Source organism: Anolis carolinensis, chromosome 3 (assembly GCF_035594765.1).
Source record: "Anolis carolinensis isolate JA03-04 chromosome 3, rAnoCar3.1.pri, whole genome shotgun sequence".
Taxonomy (NCBI): Eukaryota; Metazoa; Chordata; class Lepidosauria; order Squamata; family Dactyloidae; genus Anolis; species Anolis carolinensis.
This window is the reverse complement of record NC_085843.1, coordinates 280,048,758-280,072,217: the sequence shown is the minus strand read 5'-3', so window position 1 is coordinate 280,072,217 and position 23,460 is coordinate 280,048,758. Positions and strand designations below refer to the sequence as shown.

The following is a 23,460-nucleotide window of genomic DNA, read 5'->3' as shown; positions in this document are numbered from 1 at the left end:
GAAACAAATTGGGAACCAGTGAAGATGCAATAATATGTCAATTTTATTCCATCTTCCAGTCAATAACTTGCATTAATTAAAGTTTCCAGACCACTTTCAAGAGCAGTATCATATGCAATGTACTGTGGTTATCGAAATGGGAAGTTATCAAGTATGGCTCACTGAAACAAAGTGTATTTATCCTGATAAATCCTATAAAAGGTGTCTGTTACAGGGGACACTTTTGTATCTGATGATACTAAATAATAATAATAACCAGACATCACCGTTGTGGAAAAGAAAAAGGTTTGGATCATTGAAGTTGCCATCCCAGGTGACAGTCGCATTGACAAAAAACAACAGGAAAAACTCAGCCGCTATCAGGACCTCAAGATTTAACTTCAAAGACTCTGGCAGAAACCAGTGCAGGTGGTCCCGGTGGTGATGGGCACATTGGGTGCCGTGCCAAAAGATCTCAGCCGGCATTTGGAAACAATAGGCATTGGCAAAATTACGATCTGCCAACTGCAAAAGGCCACCCTGCTGGGATCTGCTCGCATCATCCGAAAATACATCACACAGTCCTAAACGCTTGGGAAGTGCTCGACTTGTGATTTTGTGATGCGAAATCCAGCATGTCTATCTTGTTTGCTGTGCCATACAATGTTGTTGTGTCAATAATAATAATAATAAGAAACTTTATTTATAATCTCCCCTAGGGGGACTCAGTTTCCAAACAAAAGTGGCAAACATTCAGTGCCATAATAATGAAACAAACAAACCATATTGAGACAATACATAAAACAACTTCAGTAAAAACTTATAAAAACTAGCCAAAAAATAAGTAAAAATAAGTATTAAATAAAACATAATAATCTAATCAGACACATATAAACCATAAATAAAAACTAAACAACTAAAATGCATAAAAATATAAAATAATGTATAGCAATCTGCATGGCCAGAGTGGGTTGCCAGCATCCAGGAGAGGTTTTATCTTAAGGTGTTCTAGTCCTTCTCCTCCTCTCCATAAGCTAAAGTGCATAGACGAGTTTTCAAGATAAAAGGCCAATCTAGAAGGATCAGCAAGTTGTGAACATATAATTGGGAGGAAGTACAGCACATTCTAGAAGATGTTGAACACTAATAACCTGGAAAGATGAACCACCCACTATTATTTATTCTATTTATTTCCTGTATTTTTATCCCACGTTTTTCTCCATTGAGACGCAGGGGGGCTAACATGTTATGACAGAATGCAATAGAATTTTAAAACAAAACGAATACAGGCAGTCCCCAAGTTACAAACATTTGATTTACAAACAACTCATAGTTAAAAATGGGATGTCAGACACTAATAATGTGGAAGAACCAATCACCCTCTATGTATTTATTTTATTTTTATCTTTCCTTTTTCTCTGGAGGGGGACTCAAGGTTTCTAACACATCATGACACAATAGAATTTACAAAGTAGGCAAATACATATATAAATATGAATATAAAATATACTATAGATATGTGTGTGTGTGTGTGTGTGTGTGTGTATATATATAAATGTATTTTTGTATTGCTGGTTTTATGGAGCTTATGTGTTTGTTTAGATAATTATGCTTAGTTAATTATTTGTTAGTAATTTATGAGTTTATAATGTTTTCCTTGCACTGTTTTTTTTTATTTATGTGTTGTTTATCACCAAGGCATTGAATGTTTGCCTTTTTGCCTGGAAGCTCCCCTAGGGAGATAGGGCATCCAATAAATAAAGTTGTATTATTATTATTATTTAATTGTGTCAGGTGTAAAAGTTAAAATTCAATAAAACACAATTAAAATCACATTTAAAAACTAAACAGCCCCCCAAAATTTCATTCCCTGTAATATTTCCTTGTGACCAGGAACAGATGTTACTGTATTGGCCCTCATCCTCTCCATCAATGTAGCCAGAGAGAGTTCAGGCAGTGTTTTAAGACAAGTACTCACATTGTCTCACTTGGATCTAGTGAGCTGGTGATGGAGAGAGGCATATTATCCATATATGCATGGCACTGAATCTTAAGTCTCTGAATAGCTTAATTCAGTCGTTTCATGTTGTTGTTCAATAGCAAGAGAGAAAAGATGGAATCCTGCAGAACCTCAAAATTCAAATATTATGTGTTTGAGAAAAGGTTCCCCAGAGTGACCTCCCTTTAAGCTACCATATGATACAGTAGACTATTGGACAGCCTAAATATTTGGTAGAATTTCCTCTGCTCTACAAAATTGATTTTCTTTTGGTTCAAGCTTGCTTTATCAGCTGTGTCCTTTCTCTTTCCAGCTTGTATCAGCTGAAGGCTCTCATTCGGATGCCGGATCTGTTTGTGCCGACAATCAGCCAGAGTTGCCACCCTCCATTGAGCGAACAGGAGGGATAGGAGACTCCAGGCCACCTTCTTTTCAGTAAGTTAAATGAAGGTGCAGGAAGTTTGATTTGGGAGATAGATGATCAGATATGCTGAAGGAGGTATCTGTGAGATCTTAATAACTTCAGGTTGAGGCAATCTGGGCCTTAGTCCTAAGTATGAAAGATTATTCCTGAATACTGAAATGCCCTAATCAATTAGCAAAGGAAGTTGAAAGTTGGAATTTCAGTCTAGTTTCCCTTTGAGGAACCATGTCTATTCAACATTTTAAGGGATACTTCTCTAACTTTCAGTCCTGCTTTGAGTAGAAAAAGCCCATGATGTAGACAGAGGCTGGTCACTTGCTTTGTATGCAGAAAGTCATCTTAATCCATAATTATGCAAGTTAAAATGGATCTTGGGTAGCAGAACTAGTGAACATTATTCTCTAAAACTTGAAAGGTAGCTGCCAGTTACAATAAAGAGTTTTAACCCGACAGGCTTCTGGCCTGCTCTGGAGGAATTAGAGAGTTACCACGAAGTGCTTTCCCACATCTAAGGAATAACTATATTAATGGGAGAATGGCTGAAGTGGTAAAGGTAGGGAATTCTTTTTACATCAGCCTTTTTGCAGTTTCTGTGATGTGGTGGGAGTGGGTAGGTAGACCTGGAACACTTGGCAGCATTATATAATATAAATAGGTGCAATTGGATGATGCATATAGGTGCAACTTGGCAATGCTAAGGGATCCCTGGCTAGTCACCAGCACTAACTCATGATTGATTTAAATGAATGTAATTGCATGTTATATTATATATTTATTCATTACAGTCAATGACCAGCAACAGAAAATGTACAAGCATCAGAATAGCATAGAAACGTATACAATTAGATATTAAGAAACACAGTGAAGAACAAGGTTAAAACACAGTATTGAATATGGTAGTTAAAACGGTATAAAACATTTATATGCTAAAATGGCAAAGGTAAATGCTCAAGTAAATATTAAAACCTTCTAAAACTGTGGCAGGAACTTGCACCGACAAGCTATCGCTGCTGCACAAAAGCTAGCAACTTTGGCAGTAATGTTGGGGTTTTGGTCTGCCAAAAGATAATCAACATAAAACCTTACAGATCTCCCTGGTAAACTTGTTGTAATTGCATGTTGTACCACCCATCTCAGACTCTTTGAGAAACAGGGAGAGTCATATATTTTGAAAGTTTTTCTCAAGTTTTTTTTCAAGAAAACATTGCATTGTTTTTAAAAAATATTCTGCCAAGTTAAAACCTCACTGTAATAATTGCTTGGATAGGTTTTCTCTAAGATCTGGTAGGTTTTTTTCACATACAGTGAATATGGGTTTTGTTTTTGTTTCTTTAAACATGGAGGGAGAGCCAAACATGCCGCCCCTGAAGTGGGGTTCGGTCCAAGAAAAACTGCAGGGTGTGCATTCTGCAGCTTTGAGTTGATCCCCACCCTCTATTTTAAGCATCAACTTTCTTTGAGCAGATTTGTAGAGGGTTTCTTTCTGCTCCACATGCAGTTTTCTGAATTTATATACAGTACATGCTTTACTTTGCAGCCCCAACACTGGAGGAAGTCGGGAGAACCTGGATAATGAGACAGAAACTGACTCCGTGGTGTCAATACAGAGAGAACGACCCCGCAGAAAAGATGGACCTGAACATGGTGTGTCCCCCTCTTCTTACCTGGAGTTCACTGAATGTAGCAGTGTAGCTCCTGCCTTGCACCCAAGTGTAGTTGGGTACTCTGGACTTCAATGCTATGTATTGTCTCAGGTGTTTCAGGGCATGATCGTTCTCCATGCAAAAAGATCCTTATGATATCCAGGTGTATTACTCCCCCCCTCCTTCTACCCCCCATATCCTAAATTTTTGCTCAATGCCTACTTCTTTACACAACTGTGTTAAAAATGGGCAAGCTGACATTTCCTTTTGAAACAGAAGAGAGAACGCTTAGTCCATTTCCCTAGAAACTATCCAATATGAAATATCAGTAATTTCTGCTAGTGAGAATTGTCTACAAAAATGGGGAGCTATGAAAATACTTACATCCTGCCCTATAGCTAAAGCCCTCAGGAAGTGTGACAGTAAAGTAAATGTAAAAAAATGTAGAAAGTGAAATAGTAAAAAATAGTCTAAAAACTCAACTATACGTTGAGAAATTTTATTCCAAAAATTAATCTTGGAAACTTGGGTCAACCTATCCAGAGGTCAGTGCTGCTTCTATAGGGGTCAAGGCTAACTAGCCTGGCTTGAGAAAAAAGAGGCTATCCAAACAGTCCTACAGCCTGCCTCTGCTTCTTGGAACAGCAGGATCTTTTGCTCAAGGTCACCCAATGGGTTTGCTTGGTCAAGGAGAGACTCAGATCATAGTCTCTAGTCATAGTCCCAACTCTCAAACGACGATACCATGCTGGTTCTCTGACTCCGAAAAATGCAATTCTTAAATAGTCTTGATTTTTTATTTTTGTGTCTATGGTAGATTGTTCTTTAGCGATGGTGCTGCATTGTTACTATTTTTAAAGTAAAATTTATGGCTATTCCAATTTGAATAGAGTCCAATGATGACACAGACTATAATGCTTCTAGTCCATAAATTTATCACAATCCCACAGTCTCCTTGTGATTCCTTTCCATTGGATGCATGTTGCTTGGCCTTTGGGAGAATGTTGCTTTTGTGTTTAACCCTCCTACTGTTGTTCTTGGCTCCTCATGACTCCAGTGCCCAGGGTGAACGGGACGGCCAAAGGGGAACGTCGGCGGGAACTCGGTGGCTATGAAAGCTCCTCCACCCTCATGAGCAGTGAACTGGAGACCACCAGCTTCTTTGATTCAGATGAGGATGATTCCACTAGCAGGTAAGCAAAAGCAGGGGCATGGTTTGAGAGAATAAACTTATTTGACTTGGAGACGAATGAAAGTATGCCAGAAAAATAGCCTCTTACTCTCTGTTTTCCTTTCTGATGTTTATTGGGTTCCAGGTAGGCAGGCTTTTCTCATATTATATTCATAATGTGACGTTTGCAAGAGTGGCACTGTAATACTTCTGGTTTTAGGAAAACACATATGACACATGGGCAAAATTTGTTTGCCTCATCTGCATCTGACACAATTCTGTGTACATCTGAGATTTTGTAGTATGTGCCTAGAGTAATCGTAACATGAGAATTGGAATCACAGAGTCAGAGGGAGTTTCAGAGATCATTTGTTCGAACCCCATCTCTGATGTCTGGTAAATTTGGTTGAGGGTGTTTTATCTGACAGTGCCGAATACGTTTGTGGAAGATTTTGTTTCCCTTTCTGGACCTTGTCTTGCCATACCCATGAGCAGCAGTAGCTAGAGACAAGGTGTTGTGTAATATGAACACAAAGTCCACCACATTTCCCCTGCAAAGGTCTCTACATGTTGTGCTTATATCAGCTTTTTTTTTGGCAGATCACTAACCAATCTATTGTAGACCTTTCTATTAAAAAAGGATCACTTTGAAGTGACAATACCACTCTGTGGAGAAGATGGTGAAATAGTAATGAGTGACAGGGAGGAAGCAGAGCTGCTCCTCAACTACATTACCTTTGTCGTCTCCCAAAAGAAAAACAGTGCTCATCCTGATGAAAATAAAATGTGCGCTAGGGGAGCTGCAACTCAAAATGGATACAGAGTTGGTGCAGAAACACTTAGCTGTCTTAAATACATTCAGGCCTCCAGGGCCAGATGAACTCCATCCAAGAATACTAAATGAGATTGCAGATGTAATCTCACAGCCTCTATTACGTTTGAGAATTCTTGGAAGTCTCCAGACTTGGAGGCGGACAAATGTTGCCCTCATTTTTGCAAACATCTGGAGTATCTTGAATATCACTTTATTTTGTTTTATTCTACTTTGGTTGGGCTCCACCTGGAGAAAATATCTTCAATTTTGGACCCCAGCTCAACAAGGATATCATCAAGCTGAACCGAGTTTAGAGGAGGGCAACAAAAATGTTTATCCCCTTTGTTATAATCTGAATGCGAGTCAAATCCTATGAAGAACGGCTGGGAAAGCTGAGTATGCCTCCCTTGGAGACCATCTTCATAGCTAAAGGGGTAATAGAATGAAGATGGTGCAAGGTTGCTGTTTTGGTTTCCAAAGGTTAAGACTTCAGCAAATGAATTCAAATTGCAGGAAAGGACATTCCAACTAAACATTAGGAAGTGCCTCCTGACTACAAGTTTAATGATAGTAGAATGGGCTACTTTAGAAGAGTGTGGATTTTGATGAAGTTTTTAAAACTGGGTTGTCGGGGTTTTTGTAGAAGTGGATTCTTACATTTTAGTTCTGTGAACATTATGTAAGATGACATGTCAAATTTTGAAAAATGTATTTCATTGAAGTGTTGTTTTAAACTAGAAATGCCTCTACTTCCACCCAAACATTTGTGACTTTCACAAAGTTCCCCACATGTTTTGCTTGAATCATAGAATAGAATCGCAGAGTTGGAAGAGACCTAACAGACCATCCAGTCCAACCCCTTGCAAGAAGCAGGAAAATCTCATTCAAAGCACCCCTGACAGATGGCCATCCAGCCTCTGCTTAAAAGCCTCCAAAGAAGGATCTTCCACCACACTCCAGGGCAGAGAGTTCCACTGCTGAACAGCAGTGAGGAGGAGGCTTAGCAAAATTGACACACCGCTTGTTCGTCTATGCAACTGATGTTGCTACAGCAAATTTTAGTTGCACTCATTATGGCCTAGCGGATTGAAATATCACTGGATGTGGAACTATACTACAGCTAGCTATTAATTGGACCCCAGTCTACCATATTCATCATCCTCACCATTCATTTTACCCCCAATTTGGGACCCTTGGCAGCTTGATATTGTAAAAACAAATATAGTTCACAGCATACACAAATTAAAAATGTAGACCATTTAAAATATAATTCATTAAAAGCTGGCAACAACAAATAAAAGACCAGCACAGTATGCAAGACTGACATTGATATGTTTTGTTGCTCTCTGGTGTTGTGCTTTTCCTGTTAGTCAACCTGTGAATTATGTTTTTGCCTCTTTGCTTTGCAGGCTTAGCAGCTCCACAGAACAGAGCAGTGCCTCCCGCCTGATGAGAAGGCACAAGCGACGTCGGCGGAAACAGAAAGTACCACGTATTGAGCGGGTGAGAAGTCTGGGGAACATCTTTGGGTTGGTGATGATGCCAGACATTACCTCACAAGTTTTGGAGCGGAGCCCAACTCCTATCAGTGGGTTAAAATCCAGTTGTTTCCTTGATCACATTCTTATTCCTTCTGTTTTAGTCCTCGTCCTTCAGCAGCATCACAGATTCCACCATGTCGCTGAATATTATCACCGTCACCCTCAACATGGGTGAGTACATGTCATTGGTTGAAGTGTCTTAGCCTTCAGTTGGCCCTATGACCATACTGCTGGATAAAAGAAACTGGGGAAACTCATGTTTTGGGATTAGGAAGGCATTCATGCTGCTGAGGGTGTCCCTCAAGTTCTCTGTTGAGCTTGATGTGACCCAGTAATTCATGTAATCAGAAGGGTGTGCTTTTAAAAAAAAATAGGAAAGGAATATTGGATTACATTAAGCCAAATATTTAGTCTTGTCTTACAGTAAGCTTCCATGAACAAAGAAAAGGCAGAATAAAATGGTTAAATAAAATACATTCATTCTATAGAAAGCTACCTCCTTTATAAGAACTTTTGCATTACTAGGAAAACACCAGAAATATATTATCACTATTTCTAAATCCCATGTTTCTTCATTTTGTATTCCACTGTTTTAAACATCAGTGCTTTCCAGAACTCTTTTAATACTTAATGTCTTGATTTTTGTTTTAATGCCATGCTTCCCATCGTTTATCTAAGTCTTTCTTGGCATTTTGTTACCCACATCTCCTCTAAAGGCCTGATACGGCTACACTGAATTGTGTTTATCCTCCTTAAAATGTTGTGTGTACAGTGTTACCTCACTTATCGCTGGAATTAGGTTCCAGGACCACCCGCATTATTTGAAAATCCGCAAAGTAGGGACGCTATATTTATTTTAATATTTATACATTATTTTAGTAGTTATATACCATTTTAAGTCTTTATCAACCAATCGTGTGTTGATAAATCACCTTCTTCTCCTCCTGTTGCCACTTGGGCTCCTTTTCTCTCCCTTTGGCTTCTCCTTCCTCCCTTCCTTAGGCTGTAAATTGTAATTTTTTATGATTTATAATAGTCTTTTAGAGTTTACTGAAAAACCGCAAAATAGCGAATCCGCAAAAAGTGAACCTCGAAGTGGTGAGGGAACACTGTACATCTTCATGATTTAGTTCTGACTTTAAGAAGAGCAAGCTCCTTCACTTTCTTCTGTCACAAAACTATTCTATAATATACAAGGGTCCTTTACATTTTTTCTGGCAATGTCCGACTTCTACCAGGTTTCTTGTAATTTACTGATATAATTTACGGATAGAGCATTATAATTTAGACTGATCATCCATCCCTTCAGGTTTTTATGGTTCAGTTTTTGTCCATTTAAAAATACTGTAAGCAATACATTGCTACCTTTTTAAAAAGTTCACTTACTATCCCTTTTCGCTCAATATTTTTTTTGTGACCCTGGGTATATAGGTATAAAAATCAAACAATTGCTGATTAGCATTGAATGGCCTTGCAGCTTCAAAGCCTGGCTGTTTCCTTCCTGGGGGAAACTTTGTTGGGAGATGTTAAGCTGGCCATTCAAGCTGGCCAATGGCAACATTCACACTTGCCTCAGACAGACAAGAGCTCTTTCTCTCACCCTGAGCATTCTTCAGATATATAAACCCTACTTGTCTAGTTTTCAACTGACTTCACAATCCCTGAGAATGCCTGCCATAGATATGGGCGAAACGTCAGGAGATAATGTTTTTGGAACATGGCCATACAGCCCAGTATTTCCGGGCATTAAAGCCTTCGACAACACAATCCTTTTATTGTTCCCAAATTTTTGTGAATCCCAACAGTGAGCTAAGGGAACCTTATTTAGTGTCGGCATCCTTTTGAAAAGCTGTGACTTTGTAACCTTACCATTTTGTCACTTATCATGATTTAACTAGGAGGTTGGATGCTATTCTAAACTGCTCACTTCTCTTTTCTGCAGAGAAATACAATTTCCTGGGTATTTCCATTGTTGGACAGAGCAATGAGCGTGGTGATGGTGGCATCTACATCGGTTCCATCATGAAAGGAGGTGCTGTGGCAGCAGATGGAAGGATTGAGCCAGGAGATATGCTGCTCCAGGTACCTTACTAAAAACAAAGTACAAAAGAAGTCAGGTTTTCTTGAGTTTTGCTTTTAAGGGAAACACCTGTCTTCCTATCATCAGATACTGTTGTGATCCGAGCTCAAATTGAAGGGATAATTTAGGAGATTAATTTGAAAGATTATCAATAGCCCTTGGCAAAACATCTATACACATAATAAAAGTGAAAAATGTTTATGTGTATGTGGCGGAGGTATCCACTTACACAGACAGTCTCCACAAACAGGCTATAGTTCCCACTGCTGAGGAGCCACCGAGTCACTCCCTCCAAGGACGTTACAGCAAGTCACATCCCAGGGTTCCTTTCTCTCTCATTTGGTTTGGAATTTGCATGACTCAACCCACTGCCTCTCCCTTAACCCTTTCCTACCCTTTCATATGGCACACAGCAAACAGAGGAATTGATCAGCAACTAAACAGGAGTTTGGGGGACTGACTCGACAGGATGGAAGTTGTAGTTCATCCTGCATCAGGTCACAGCACTGTGACCCCCACCGACAATGGGCCTGAATCACATTTGGCACACAGAGCCCCCAGGACCAGGTTTGGAGGGAACTGACCTTGATTTCTAGGAGTTGTACAGACTGGGATGTATAGTTCACCTGCAATCTAAGAGCACTCTGAACCCCACCATCGATGGACCTGCAACTAACTTGGCACACAGACCCAACACAGCCAACTATGCATACTGTGCATACAGGGTTTGGGGGTGATTGACTTTGACATCCAGGAGTTATAGTTCACCTGTATTCAGAGAACACTGAACTCATCTAATGATGGATCTGGAACAAACTTAGCAGACAAATTCAACATGGCCTACTGGGAATACAGGCCTAGTACAGTATAAACGAGAGGGAGAAAACCAGAGTTTGTGATTATCTTAGAAGGGTGAGATTTACAGTTCTATAGAGAATGACAGGGAGCATTGAGTGACCAAGATAGTCACAGGCTAAAATACCTTAGGATGCCTTCTTTCAGTAAATCAGGAAGGACAATACGCAGTTCTCAGTAACCTCATTTGTAATTTGGTAGTAGTGGCAAAAATTAAAGTTCAGTATCTTTCGCTGCTGCATTGCTAGATTAGAGTGTGTATGTGGAAGTGTTCTTTTTTTAAAAGAAGGTACGTGGTTGCCATGCATCTTCCTTTAGGGATAAAGATCAATCTCTACTCAAAATTGTAAGTGTGTGGTTTTTTTGCATTTCTATTGTGGGAGGATGCAGTGCAGCCCACAGTGTCATTGTGGGTTGAATGCAAGCACTTTCAAGTTGTACTTTACCACAACCACCCACCACAAACGGTAAAGGTTGAATATTCTTTGTCTGAAATGCTTGGAACCCAGTACGGTATATTTTGGATTTTTTTTGTATTCTGGAATACTTGTATTTGCATATGTATCCAATATGAGATATCTTGCAGATGAGACTCAAGTCTAAACACAAAAATCTGTTTGGCTTCATATACACCTTATACACATAACCTGAAGGTAATTTTATACACAATATTTTCAATGCTTTTGTGAAAAAAACAAAGTTTGTATACACTGAACCATCAAAAACCAACTGTGTTGCTATCAAAGCCACTCACATGGACAATTTTGGATTTTGGAGCATCTTGGAAATCCGGACAAGGGATGCTTAACTTATATAGCCTGCTAAGGGATTTCTAGCTCCATGTTTCCTGTTGCTTCCAAGTTCTAAAGATTGTTCTTAAATCTCATATTGTGGATTTATTCCTGGTTTGTGATACTATTGTTGTACTTTGAATTATGTGGACCATTTCTGACATTTTTGACTTAGATTTTTACTCTGTTTTGCTGAACTGCTTTTCATATATATTCATCAACAAACTGCCTTGCTATTTCACTTTGGACTGGAGTGTGGTGTTAAGTACTGAGGTGCTTCCCAGCCTTGGAGTACAACAGTTTCTTTGTGAACCACACTTTTATGCGGAGCTTACACATTTGATCTCTCTGCAGGTGAACGATATCAACTTTGAGAACATGAGCAACGATGATGCTGTGAGAGTGCTGAGGGAGATTGTGCACAAGCCTGGGTAAGGTATTTTCCCTTTTTCCAGTGGGGTTTCGGATTTTGTCATACTTTGCTGTCTCTTCTCTTTAAAGACATCTCTTTGTGCAGTCTTGAATGTTATGGACCATCTAATGATAATAATAGAAATCCACATTATTCAAACCCTCTCCCCCTTGTGAATTCTGAGAGTAGCTTGGAATGCAGATGGTGCGTTTCAGCACCAGAGATCTAGAAATAGAATTCCGGAAGAACAGCCCAATGCTGTAGTATTCTGGCGAGAGCAAAAGTCTGGATAATGGCACCAGCCATCATTTCTTCTGATTGCACTACTGAACAGACAATAGACTTAACTTTTCAGGTTGACTATGAAAGGTTCACTGGAATTAAAACACACATACTTACAGAGTATTTATTTATTTAGTGACCTTTTTTGAAAAACAGTACAGTTAAACAGTTAAACACAAATAAGATATTGTGAAGGACCAAACGTAGTATACAGATTTTTAACAGAGACTAGGACTCTGGGCTAGGACTCATTTCATGTCTGCATTTTAAAAACGTTTTGAATAAGTCTCTTGAAATATGTTGTACTGCTTTTCTTTTTTTCTGTAGTGTAAGGAGGTAACTCTTAATATTCTTTCCACATTATGTTTGCCTCTGGTACCAAATGTTCTGCTAAAGATATGGTGCCTCAGAAGACATCTACTTTATTAATACACTCCAGTCACATGAAATGGACCTGGTAGTAGTGATTTTTTTTTCTGTTTTGTTGCAGACCCATCACGTTGACTGTTGCCAAGTGTTGGGATCCTAGCCCCAGGGGCTGCTTCTCGTTGCCTAGGAGTAAGTGACTTTACTTTGTCTTGGGTTCTTTATGCAGCGTGCACCGCGTTTTCATGGATTGTACCAAAGAAGGATGCCGGTGTGGGGGTTAGGTTTTGAATGCTCCTATACCATGGAGGAGTATTGATACCTTGCACTTATGAAACTAGCATGTTCAGTAGAAGGTGACTGTTTTCTAGCTAGATGCTAGCTTTCAATATGCAGAGTGACTTTTAGGTGCAATCCCTCACCTGCAGCTTGAAGGGGTTCAGTCCTGGAAAAGCTTTATTCCTAAAAGGTGAGAAAGTCACAGAAGTTCTGGGCCCTTCTCTCCCTGACCTCGACGCTTCCATCTATTTCTTTCAGCTTCTCCCCCTGTCACTTTCTGCTGTCTCATATCTAATCAATTATCTCCTTCCACACTTCTTGCGATAAGTCACCAGATTGACAAGCCACACTTCCTGTATAGGAAAAGGCCCTCCTGAAGCTTCTTTGCTCCCTCATCCATGCCAGGGCAGCTTCTCCTCCTCCTCCTCCTCTACTATTCCTCTTGCTGATCTTCCCTCTCTTCTTTCTCCCCCCAGTTGCTCCCCAGCGGATCTGGGCTGGGCCAGACTCTCCATGCTCCGATCCGGGTGAGTCCCGGCTGATGCTGGGGGAGGACAGGGCTGCCCAGAGGCGTTGAGTTCGATGCGGGTGACAGCTCTCAAGGAGGGGGCTTCTCACGTGCCACTGTGTCTTCCCTCTAGGTGAGCCCATACGACCCATTGACCCAGCTGCCTGGGTTTCCCATACTGCGGCGATGACTGGCACCTACCCAGCGTACGGTATGAGCCCATCCATGAGTACAATCACTTCCACCAGCTCCTCCATCACCAGCTCCATCCCAGAAACCGAGCGTAAGTCTCTGTGCCTGTGTGCTCCCCACCCCTGCCTGGCTTCCAGTCGCCCACGCACCATGCCTGATAGGAGCAATACATGCACAGGGGCAGAAAACCAATTTGAGAGTTGGAAGACAGATCTGTGTAGTGGCTAAACTAAAAATGGGAATGAAAAACTAGAAGAGAGGTGTACAGAGAAAGCTAGAAGAGAAAACAGGACATGGAAGAATCCACATAGGATGATTCCCCCCAAAAGTTAGGCTAAATAGAAGGTATTTGCTGGCTTGTTTATAGCAGGCATGGGCAAACTTCACTCCTCCAGGTGATTTGGACTTCAACTCTAACAATTCCTAACAGCCTATCAATTGTTAGGAATTGTGGGTGTTGAAGTCTAAAACACCTGGAAGGCCCAAGTTTTCCCATGCTTGGTTTATAGCATTGAATTGTTACTTTCTCTGGAGTAATGAGCACTCTTGTTGTATTGTCTTGATTAGTTGGTGGTTTCCAAGAGCAATAGAATCCTGAAAATTGGACACATTATTATATGAGCATCCAGCAGTGTGGTGATTGTCACAATACAGAAGTGAATAGAGCACTGTCCACCCTGGAAATACATTGTGATCATTATGTGGGTTGAAATAATGGCTTTATATGGGGTTGAAGAGCAGGGAGTCCTTATTAAAAATAATTGCTTACTGAAGAAGGTGAACAGTTCTGGTAGCTCAGAATGTTTAAATGGATCCCATAATGGCTTGCTTCCATGTGATGCAGACGTTATGTAAAACACAGATGAGTTCGTTTATTTTTCAAAGTAGAGCTCAGGAACAAAAAGAAGGGAGAGTTAGTTGGAAATCATGTGAATTTCGCAGTAAAGAAATAATACAAACCAGCCATCCAACTGTACTGGAGGCAGGTGTCTTCCTGAGGTGACTTCTGGTGTGATTTTGACTGGATGCTATACATAGTGAAAAGTCTGTGGATACACCATGCTGTAGCATTACTTGGCAGGATGACCATTGAAAGTCTTAGATTAACTACCTGGAATTTTCTCCAGGCAAGTAGAAGTGTACGTAGGGTTTATATCTATGGATATTGTGATTATCTGTGAAAATTGTAGTAAGACCAGAGCTGATTACAATCCATAGGAAAAAGGCAAAGCAGGACTCTGAACCTTCTCACTCGGCAGGAGATGCCACAGCCTTTTGAGGCTAGTTGCTGCCTAGTTTCAAAGGGGGACTGTAGAAACAAATGGCTCCTAAAGTGTGCCTGTGATGTATTGGTCCCTGGCCCCCATCCCCTCTGTGTGTGGCACCTCCATGTGCTCTCCTCGGCCTTTCCGTCCCCTCTCATCTCTGCCTCCCTTCCCTCCGTCCAACCCACAGGCCTCGATGACTTTCACCTGTCCATCCACAGTGACATGGCCACCATTGTCAAAGCCATGGCCTCGCCTGAGTCAGGCTTGGAGGTACGCGACCGCATGTGGCTGAAGATCACAATCCCCAATGCTTTCATTGGTAAGTCCCTTGTTACAATTATAATTCTAGGTAAAGGTATTAGAATATTCAGAACGCTTTGTGCAGATGAAGTTAGTGCAACAGTTATATAAATCAGATCATATTTTGTCTATGTAATAACATAAAATTGAGATGGGATTGAGGATAAAAGAACGGCAGTTTATTTGAAATGGGTTTAGAGCTGAAAAGACATTTCTCCTGGTTCACTGCTCTAATTCTTAGCCCTTCTGTTACACTGTTTCACGGAGATTACTTGAAGCAGTGTAACAGTTTCAAATAACTGGGGGAAATCTTATTTGCTGTAGATGACAAATACTTCATAACCTTGGATTTCTCAAATAGATGACATGCCAAGAGGTTGCTGGGAGAAGTCAGGGAGAGCTTTTGTATTATCTCTGGTTGTAATGTACTTTGTTGTAACACATAGGCTCAGAGAGTTGGGGCCACTTTTGAGTAATCTGCCATCAGTGGCCTTTCTGGGACAGGGATGACATTGCCACAGTAGTCCACGTCCTGGTAACTTCTCAGACTACTTTCATACACTCTGCATGGAGCTGTCTTTGAAGATGACTCAAAAGCCATAGCTCATTCAAAACGCAGAAGCTAGATTCTTGGTTACAGTGACATACACAAACAGTTTTGAAGGAATTACAAATTCTATTGAACATTTATACTGTGTATTCAAGGTACTTTTGATGATAGCTAAAGCTCGAAATAACATTTTGGACAGTTCATGAAGGAGCACCTCTCCCCATTTTTTGGCTGCCTAAGGGCTGCTGAATAAACTCTCCTCTGTGTCCCACCAGTGGGAGCAAAACACCATGTCAGTAGATGAGAAAGTTTTGGAGGGTTGACTGACATCAGTGTTGGCTTCATTTTAGCACCAGGTCTAAACATAGTCTTTTATGAAAAGGTTTTGGGGTTTTTTATCCAGTGTGTGTTGTGTATATGTATGTGGTTTTAACATGTTTCACGTTTTATAAAGTTCAGTGTGTTTTTAGAATGGTTTATTCTTATTGTAACATTTTTACAAGGTTTGATTTATTTTATTGTGCAACCTTTTTTGAAAATCGTTGGCTATAGGAAGGAATAAAAATGTTTCAATAAATAAATCCATCCATCCATAACTTACATATGTTTGTTCCATAGCTATCACAGAGAAAAAATTATTCAGGAATAAGGATGTTTCATGCAGGTTTCATATGTTCCATAATGCCAATCCATATTGATATTCACAAGTGTTAAAAATAATTAAATTTTCTAATATTCTTTTGCTGTGCGCTGTTATCTGGGAATAAGTCCTACTGAACAGACTGGGGATGCAGATTGAGTTTTCTGTGACTTGGATGTTAGCTAAAGGAGGTTCTTCTCTCGTCTTTCCTTCCTTCTCTTTCTTTCTCCTTGCTGAGTCCCCATTGCTTCTCTCTGTTGACAGGTTCTGACGTGGTGGATTGGCTCTACCACCACGTGGAAGGCTTCACAGACCGACGAGAATCCCGCAAGTATGCCAGCAACCTGCTGAAGGCTGGCTACATTCGGCACACTGTCAACAAGATCACCTTCTCGGAGCAGTGCTATTACATCTTTGGCGACCTCTGTGGCAGTACGGCTCCTGTTTTGTCCCTGGGGTTGGGGAATGGCAGAGCCAAAAGCACCAAAGAGGCTGCCGCTCACAGTCTCTCTTGGGGAAACTGGGTTCTTGGTGGTTTGGGAATAGAAAGACATACAAAGCAGATCTATATAGGTGCCTTAGTCCTGACGTAATCCTTTTTCTGTCTGGTCCCCTCTCCTTGGGGAGTTTTAACTTTCATAATCACTATTAAAGAATTAAGCATCTGCACCCCCTGCCCTGCTTTTATTAGTTCAGCAAGAATTTTATAGATATAGGAAGCGGATATAATTCCCCTTAGTGGTGCTATATGACTGTTCTGGGTAACGTTTGTTCTTTTTTGCTTCCCTTTTGCAGACATGGCCAGCCTCTCCTTGCACGATCACGATGGATCCAGCGGTGCCTCTGATCAAGACACATTGGCTCCACTGCCCCATCCGGGAGCTGCTCCGTGGCCCATGGCCTTCCCATACCAGTACCCTCCGCCCCACCCATACAACCCCCATCCTGGGTTTCCTGATCCAGGTTACAGCTACGGAGGGGGCAGTGCAGGCAGCCAGCACAGCGAAGGTAAATGTCTACCAACTATCTCTTACACCGTGAGGGTGATTGCATCCAGTGACAGCTGATTTGGTTTATTGGATTTGAACATTTACATTTATTCTAAAGAAGGATCTTGCTTTTTGCCTGGGAAGAAATGGATTAAAATTTTTAAAGTGCCCTTTTTCCTGCTGAGTTCTGTTAGCATTGTGATCTGTGGTGAACAAAGTAAGCCTATAAGCCACATGTAGCTCCCAGATCCTACTTTTTTGATTCCTGAATTGCCTATGCCAATCACCCAAAGACCTCTGTTTTCCTCTTTAGTTTCTCTCAAAGTAGGAACAGGATGTGAAATGATATCACGTCATTGCCATTTTTAGAGGGCTTGCTGAGAAAAATGGAGTTCTAGGAGCTTGATGTGTGTGGGTGGAGTGGTAGTGCAGCATTTGGGAGATCTTCTGCGGAAAAAAATAGACCCAAATCCCCATCCAGTTGCTCCTTCCTAGTCAAGATCTTGTGTATGCTTATCATTCACATTTTCCAAAGTGGCAACATCCTTCAATTTCTCATCAGCAGATCTTAGGAAGTGATGCTCCACATTTTAGGATCTGCTGATAAGCGCCTTGGATAAGCCACAAATTATAAATCAAGGACTGTTTTGACCTGAGAACTACGTATGAAGTTTTTGGGGGAGATTGTCTTTGGATTAGAAAGTCTTAGTGTAAAATAAATAAAGGACTATGAGATTAACATAACAAAAACAACAACAGCAGCAGCAACAATAATAACTTTATTCTTATATCTCACCCCATCTCCCCGAGAGGACTCAGGGCTGCTTACATGGGGACCAAGCCCAATAATGCAAAAATAAAATATATCAACATAAAATACATTTCAATTGCAATGAATGAACACATAAAAATATAAGATATCATAAAACATAACAACAACCAGTAACTGATAGCTGAGCGCAATGGCCGTGTTCAGAGCTGGAGGCAGGGCAATAATAGGGAATGTGCAATATGTTGCAAGGCCACTGGTAAATAGGGTACTAATAAAGTGCAGAGTCTTGGTATTAAGGTAGAGGTAGAAGGACTAAGTCAGGTTGTAACTGATTAATCAAAGGCATAATTAATTAATGAAATCATAGATCGCCCAATCCCAGGTAATGTATTTGGCTTCTTCCAGATGGCATGCCATCCAAATGTCTCAATTTAATTAATGCTCTGCCATTCCCCCTTTCAGCTGTTTTTGAAATTCTCCCACTTTCCCCCTTCGTCCGCCACTTACATCACTTGCTGCAGTCACCCAAAGCTACCTAATAGTGGGTTTGATTTTAATTTTATTAAATAACAATAATTTTATTTCTTACCCACCTCTCCTTATGACTCAAGGTGGGTTACAACATTTCTAAAACACATAAAACATATAATTTTAAAACTCTTCATAGAATGCACATATTAAAACATATTTCCATAAAATACATATTAAAATACACAAATCAAAAATTAGACATAGAATGGAAGTTTAGTTTCTATGAAAGAGTTGGAATTCGGCTGGTAGGAATTGTGGGAGGGCCAAACTTTGCCGATGCCTGTGCTAACCTTTCTCTTCCCAATTTTTATTCTCTTTGCAGGAAGTCGGAGCAGTGGCTCAAACCGCAGCGGCAGCGAGAGAAGGAAGGAGCGAGAGCCCAAGGCCGGAGAGTCCAAGTCAGGCGGCAGCGGCAGCGAGTCGGACCACACCAGTCGCAGCAGCATGCGCCGGGAGCGGGCGGCCAGTGAGCGCTCGGTGCCGGCCAGCCAGCGCAGCCACCACTCGATGGCCCACAGCCTCCGGAGCCATCATAGCCAGCAGTCCTACGGGCCCCCAGGCCTCCCGCCGCTCTACAGCCCTCCCATGCTCCTGATGCCTCCACCGCCACCCTCCGCCCTGGGACCCCCGGGGGCCCCCCCTGGCCGAGACCTGGCCTCCGTGCCCCCCGAACTGACGGCCAGTAGACAGTCCTTCCGAATGGCCATGGGCAACCCCAGTGAGTTCTTTGTGGATGTAATGTGAAGCACCGCCCCTCCCTGCCTCTGTCCCTGAATGTCTGCTGCCCGCAACGGTTTGTCTTCTAGGAACAACCCAGCCTCAGCCTGTGTGGGATGTCCTTTTTATTATTTTATTTGGTCTTGATAATTATGAAAAGGGAAAAACAAAAATAAACTGAACTAAACATGTTTTGATTCTAATCCCTGCCTGCAAGTGGACCTGGCCGCCTCCCCCGACTCCCCCCTGGACTTGATTGCCGAAGTGAATGCCCTTGCTTGCACCGGTCCCCTAATACTTTTTCTAACCCCATTAATCTGCATCTGCCTGGGGCCTCCGCCGCTCGCCTGTGTTTTTTGTGCCGGCTCACTGCTCCTGCCCTAAACACGTGCCCTCTTTCTTCTCGCCCCTTTTTGTGTTCCTTTCTGTCGAGCAGCCAAGAATTACGGGGTGTTTGACTTCCTTTGAGCCGGCCACCCACGGTGGGGAGAGCCGCGGCGTGTTGTGGCGGTTCTGGTGGTGGTCCGGCTCCCCATCCAACAGAGGAAGACTCAGTACCTTACAGGCAGGCACTTGGGCCCATCTGGGGGCTGAAGATGGCTCTTTTCCTACCGGTGGAAAAACACCCCATCTATTCCATAACTTGGGGAGGGGAAACGGGGCTCAAATCCAGTTTCGTGTGTCTTCAGTCTGTCAAATGTAGCAACTTAGTGGCTATTCACACTAGTTTCAGAGGTGAAACAAATTCCAACCAAGCCAGGCAGTGGAGACCTCCCCTTGCTATGGCCGATTGATTCCCAAACTGCAACAAGGGCCTCCTGGGGAAATGCCAGAAACCCTTTAGGAAGCTTGCACTCTTCCATGATTCTCTGCTTCCCAAAGTCTTGACTGGGACCAGTAGTGAGAGTGCCAGCCCATCGTATTCTCTGTTATGCCAAGTTCCTGAAACTACCAAAGGTACGAGTGCCATTCCCTCCTTCTGGAAATTGCATCCACTTTTCCCCTCCAAATGGATTTTCCTGTGTCAGCGCTCAAAGTGAATGGTCTTCTTGTTGTGTCTGTTCTTCTGGTGTCCTATCAGAGCTTTTTTTTCCTATCATATCTGTGCACACTTTTGTTAGCTTAACCACCCTGGACCTCTTATCAGTTGCGAAATGTAGTGTGTTTTCCATACCCAATTTCATTTGCTGTTTTGTTTGAACTTCCTGCATCCCTATGACAACTGCATTGCTGCTTTTTTTCTCCTTTCTTCTTGTAATTCTTTCTTCCTCATTTTCTTTCTGGTGTTCTTGTTTTTAGTGTCCTATTATCCTTTCGTTCTTCTATGCTTTTCATAACCCCAAAAGCACATTAAAGCAAACAAGAGGGAGATTGCTGCATTTCTAGAAGAGTAGCTGACCTTCCAATTTACTTAGACCCTTTCACTGGAACATGGACCTCTAGTTCATGTTCTTTTTTACTGTTTGTGGGGAAATTGTGGGTCCTGATTTTCATAGTTGTGAAGATACAATTTGTAGAAATCTCCAAGTGAAGGAAATTTGGTCTGTTAATCTATTCCATGGGTATTGGATGTATTCTCATCAGTAGATAAGCAGAAACAAATGGAACCTAGAACAAAATGCAGAGCTTCTGTTCATTGTTTGGCAGCCTACAATGCCCCGTTCCCTATATTTGGAAAAAGGCGGGATAAAAGTAAACTAACTAGCCTACCATGCCCCATTCCATAAGGCTCCACTTCATGTCACCGTAGCATCCAACAGTCAGGCAATAACTCCTTATTGGCCTGTTTTGCAGCACTTCTTTCTAAAGATTCACATGAAAGTTGAGAGTTTTCTGCAAAACCACTGATCCCTTCCTTTCGTGTCAGTCTGTTTCAGGTTTGATGGCCTTAATACAAACTGTCTGTCAGAGAGTCCTGCTTGGTTGCAGTGGCAACACTTGAGGCAAAGCTAGGCAGCTAGGCCATCTGTGTCACTAGAAAAGGATGGTGAGGTCCAGATTCAAGCTTAGAAAAAGAGGTGGCAATAGTTGATCCAGGAAAGTCTCTGCAAATGCCAGACTCTTTTTGTGTGAGTGGTGGTGCTTGACTTTATCATAAGGGTAGTCAGGCAGAGTATGGATTGAGGCATCCAAGGAATAACATGGAAGTTGTCTTAATCTGTGGAAGCTACACTCTTTACATAACGGATCAGTGGAGTTACCTTTGCAGGATTACATTATTGTAACCATGGAGTACACACATCTATGTTTTTTCAGTATTTTGAATAGTGTCCACTATAATAGTGTCCACTATTATAACTCAGCTGCCAGTGAGGAGGATTGCTAAAGGTGGTAGCCTGTTTTACTTTTTGGTAGATTTTCTCCTTTTGGTAGACTATGCTGTGCCTCATGTACTTCTGCCTTTTACTTACTGACTTATTTGCCTGTTGAATGAAGCACAAGTGGGAACTTCAGATCATTTCACCTTGTTTTCCTAGCACCGGGGGAGACTTTAGAGAGCTACTTCTCTCAGCTTTGAGAGACAAAAAAGGGGAGCAAGCAAAAATAATAAATAAAATATATACACTTAGGATAGATTTTGTATGACCAAGTTTATCCTGAAAGTAGACTGATCCCACCTTCTGAGGCAAATATTTGCCAGCTGCTGTAGGAGGTTGAGTAGGCTTTGACCGAAGGCCCTTCCACACAGCCATATAACCCAGAATATCAAGGCAGATAATCCACAATATCTGCTTTGAACTGGATTAAATGAGTCCACACTGCCATATAATTCAGTTCAATGTGGATTTTATACAGCTGTGTGGAAGGGGCCTCGGATATCCATCCCAATGCTATGGTGCATAGAGACAAACAGGCTTTGAAAACCACCTACAGTAGAGTCTCACTTATCCAAGCTAAACGGGCCAGCAGAAGCTTGGATAAACGAATATCTTGGATAATAAGGAGGGTTTAAGGAAAAACCTATTAAACATCAAATTAGGTTATGATTTTATGAATTAAGCACCAAAACATCATGTTTTACAACAAATTTGACAGAAAAAGCAGTTCTATACGCAGTAATGTTATGTTGTAATTACTCTATTTACAAATTTAGCACCAAAATATCACGATATATTGAAAACATTGACTACAAAAATGGCTTGGATAATCCAGAAACTTGGATAAGCAAGGCTTGGATAAGTGAAACTCTACTGTATTTGGGAACTGATTTGATAGTTCTGCTGTCTTCAAGATGTGAATGAGCCCCAGGACACCAGAGAAAAGAGAGCAGGATGGATGCAGGTGATAATCTCTCTCCCCATTTCTTTTCTCCTTGCATCTGCTTTGCTTCCCTTCCTTTTCCCAGTGTTGTCTTCTCATCTCTTTCTGGATGAAAGAGCAACCAGTTTGGGGCTAAAAAGAAATGTATGTAACGATGATCAGTCCAGGCTCCTCTGCTGGAAGATGAAAACAGTTTCCATGGGAACACTCTGTCACTTGTAGTCCTGCCATAGAACAGACATTTTGGCACCGGATTGGGAGAATCATTCCTTTCTGGCATTCATGCTGCCAGGTGGAAATAGCAATGACAGACAGGAGCCTTGCAGGAAATGAGACATCTTCCCTTGATATAATTCCCAGTGTTTGAGTAGATTGAGTGTTGCACTAAGACTTCACTCATGTCTGCTATGTAAGGCTATGTAAGGTTATGTAAGGTTAAGGCTGTTTCGCTGTCACGTTAGCCATCCCTTTTATATTTTCCTGGATGCGACATTGCCACCTAGCCTGCCCTCTCTGCTGGCCGCTTCCTTTACCAGGTACTACTACACTTTTGCCCCGTTTCCCCTTCAGTTTCCTTCCTTTTCCTTTGGTGCTATCTTCCTGTGTCACACATATTCTCCCCTTCCAAATTTTATATAGATTGAAACCATCCTATGTGTTTTTTATTTATAAAAATAGTTTTATTGGACTCCACGTGGTCTCGGTGTGGCTTATTTTATTCGTTATCTACAACTTTGGCTTGCCCTGTTGGTATTCATAGCTTGTGTCTTGCTGAGCAAGATGGTTTAGATCAGGCATGGGCAAACTTTGGCCCTCCAGGTGTTTTGGCTGTTAGGAATTATGGAAGTTGCAGTCCAAAACACCTGGAGGGCCACGTTATCGCCCCTGGCCTCCATTGACTGCAGGAAGGAATAAATGAAAGGCAGGAGTAGAAGGAGCAAAGCATGGATTTGGAACCGTTTTATTCACGCTCTGGAACTAAAAGAAGTGTGTGTGTCTACATACACACATATATACTCACACATATATGTACACACATACATAAATACAGAAGTTTGCCCATGCCTGGTTTAGATGCCCACTTACTTCCCATATC

At 41.5% G+C, this 23,460-nt stretch overlaps 1 protein-coding gene across 7 annotated transcripts in view; it reads left to right on the top strand.

Moving 5' to 3' along the window:
* dvl3 (dishevelled segment polarity protein 3) overlaps positions 1-23,057 on the top strand; it is a 54,967-nt gene extending 31,910 nt beyond the window's left edge. Inside the window, exons 3-17 of one of the 7 annotated variants that reach the window (XM_062976874.1) lie at positions 2,292-2,413; positions 3,940-4,046; positions 5,103-5,238; positions 7,440-7,533; positions 7,673-7,742; positions 9,514-9,653; positions 11,652-11,728; positions 12,482-12,549; positions 13,113-13,163; positions 13,278-13,355; positions 14,792-14,923; positions 16,359-16,526; positions 16,890-17,102; positions 18,709-19,104; positions 19,540-23,057. In XM_062976874.1, coding sequence (XP_062832944.1) covers positions 2,292-2,413; positions 3,940-4,046; positions 5,103-5,238; positions 7,440-7,533; positions 7,673-7,742; positions 9,514-9,653; positions 11,652-11,728; positions 12,482-12,549; positions 13,113-13,163; positions 13,278-13,355; positions 14,792-14,923; positions 16,359-16,526; positions 16,890-17,102; positions 18,709-19,104; positions 19,540-19,571 — 1,884 coding nt within the window. In that variant the 3' untranslated portion in view covers positions 19,572-23,057. Of the gene's footprint in view, positions 1-2,291; positions 2,414-3,939; positions 4,047-5,102; positions 5,239-7,439; positions 7,534-7,672; positions 7,743-9,513; positions 9,654-11,651; positions 11,729-12,481; positions 12,550-13,112; positions 13,164-13,277; positions 13,428-14,791; positions 14,924-16,358; positions 16,527-16,889; positions 17,103-18,708 lie in introns of all 7 variants that reach the window. The other 6 variants (XM_062976870.1, XM_062976875.1, XM_062976872.1 and 3 more) reach the window with 6 other exon arrangements.
* The last annotated feature ends 403 nt before the right edge of the window (positions 23,058-23,460 follow it).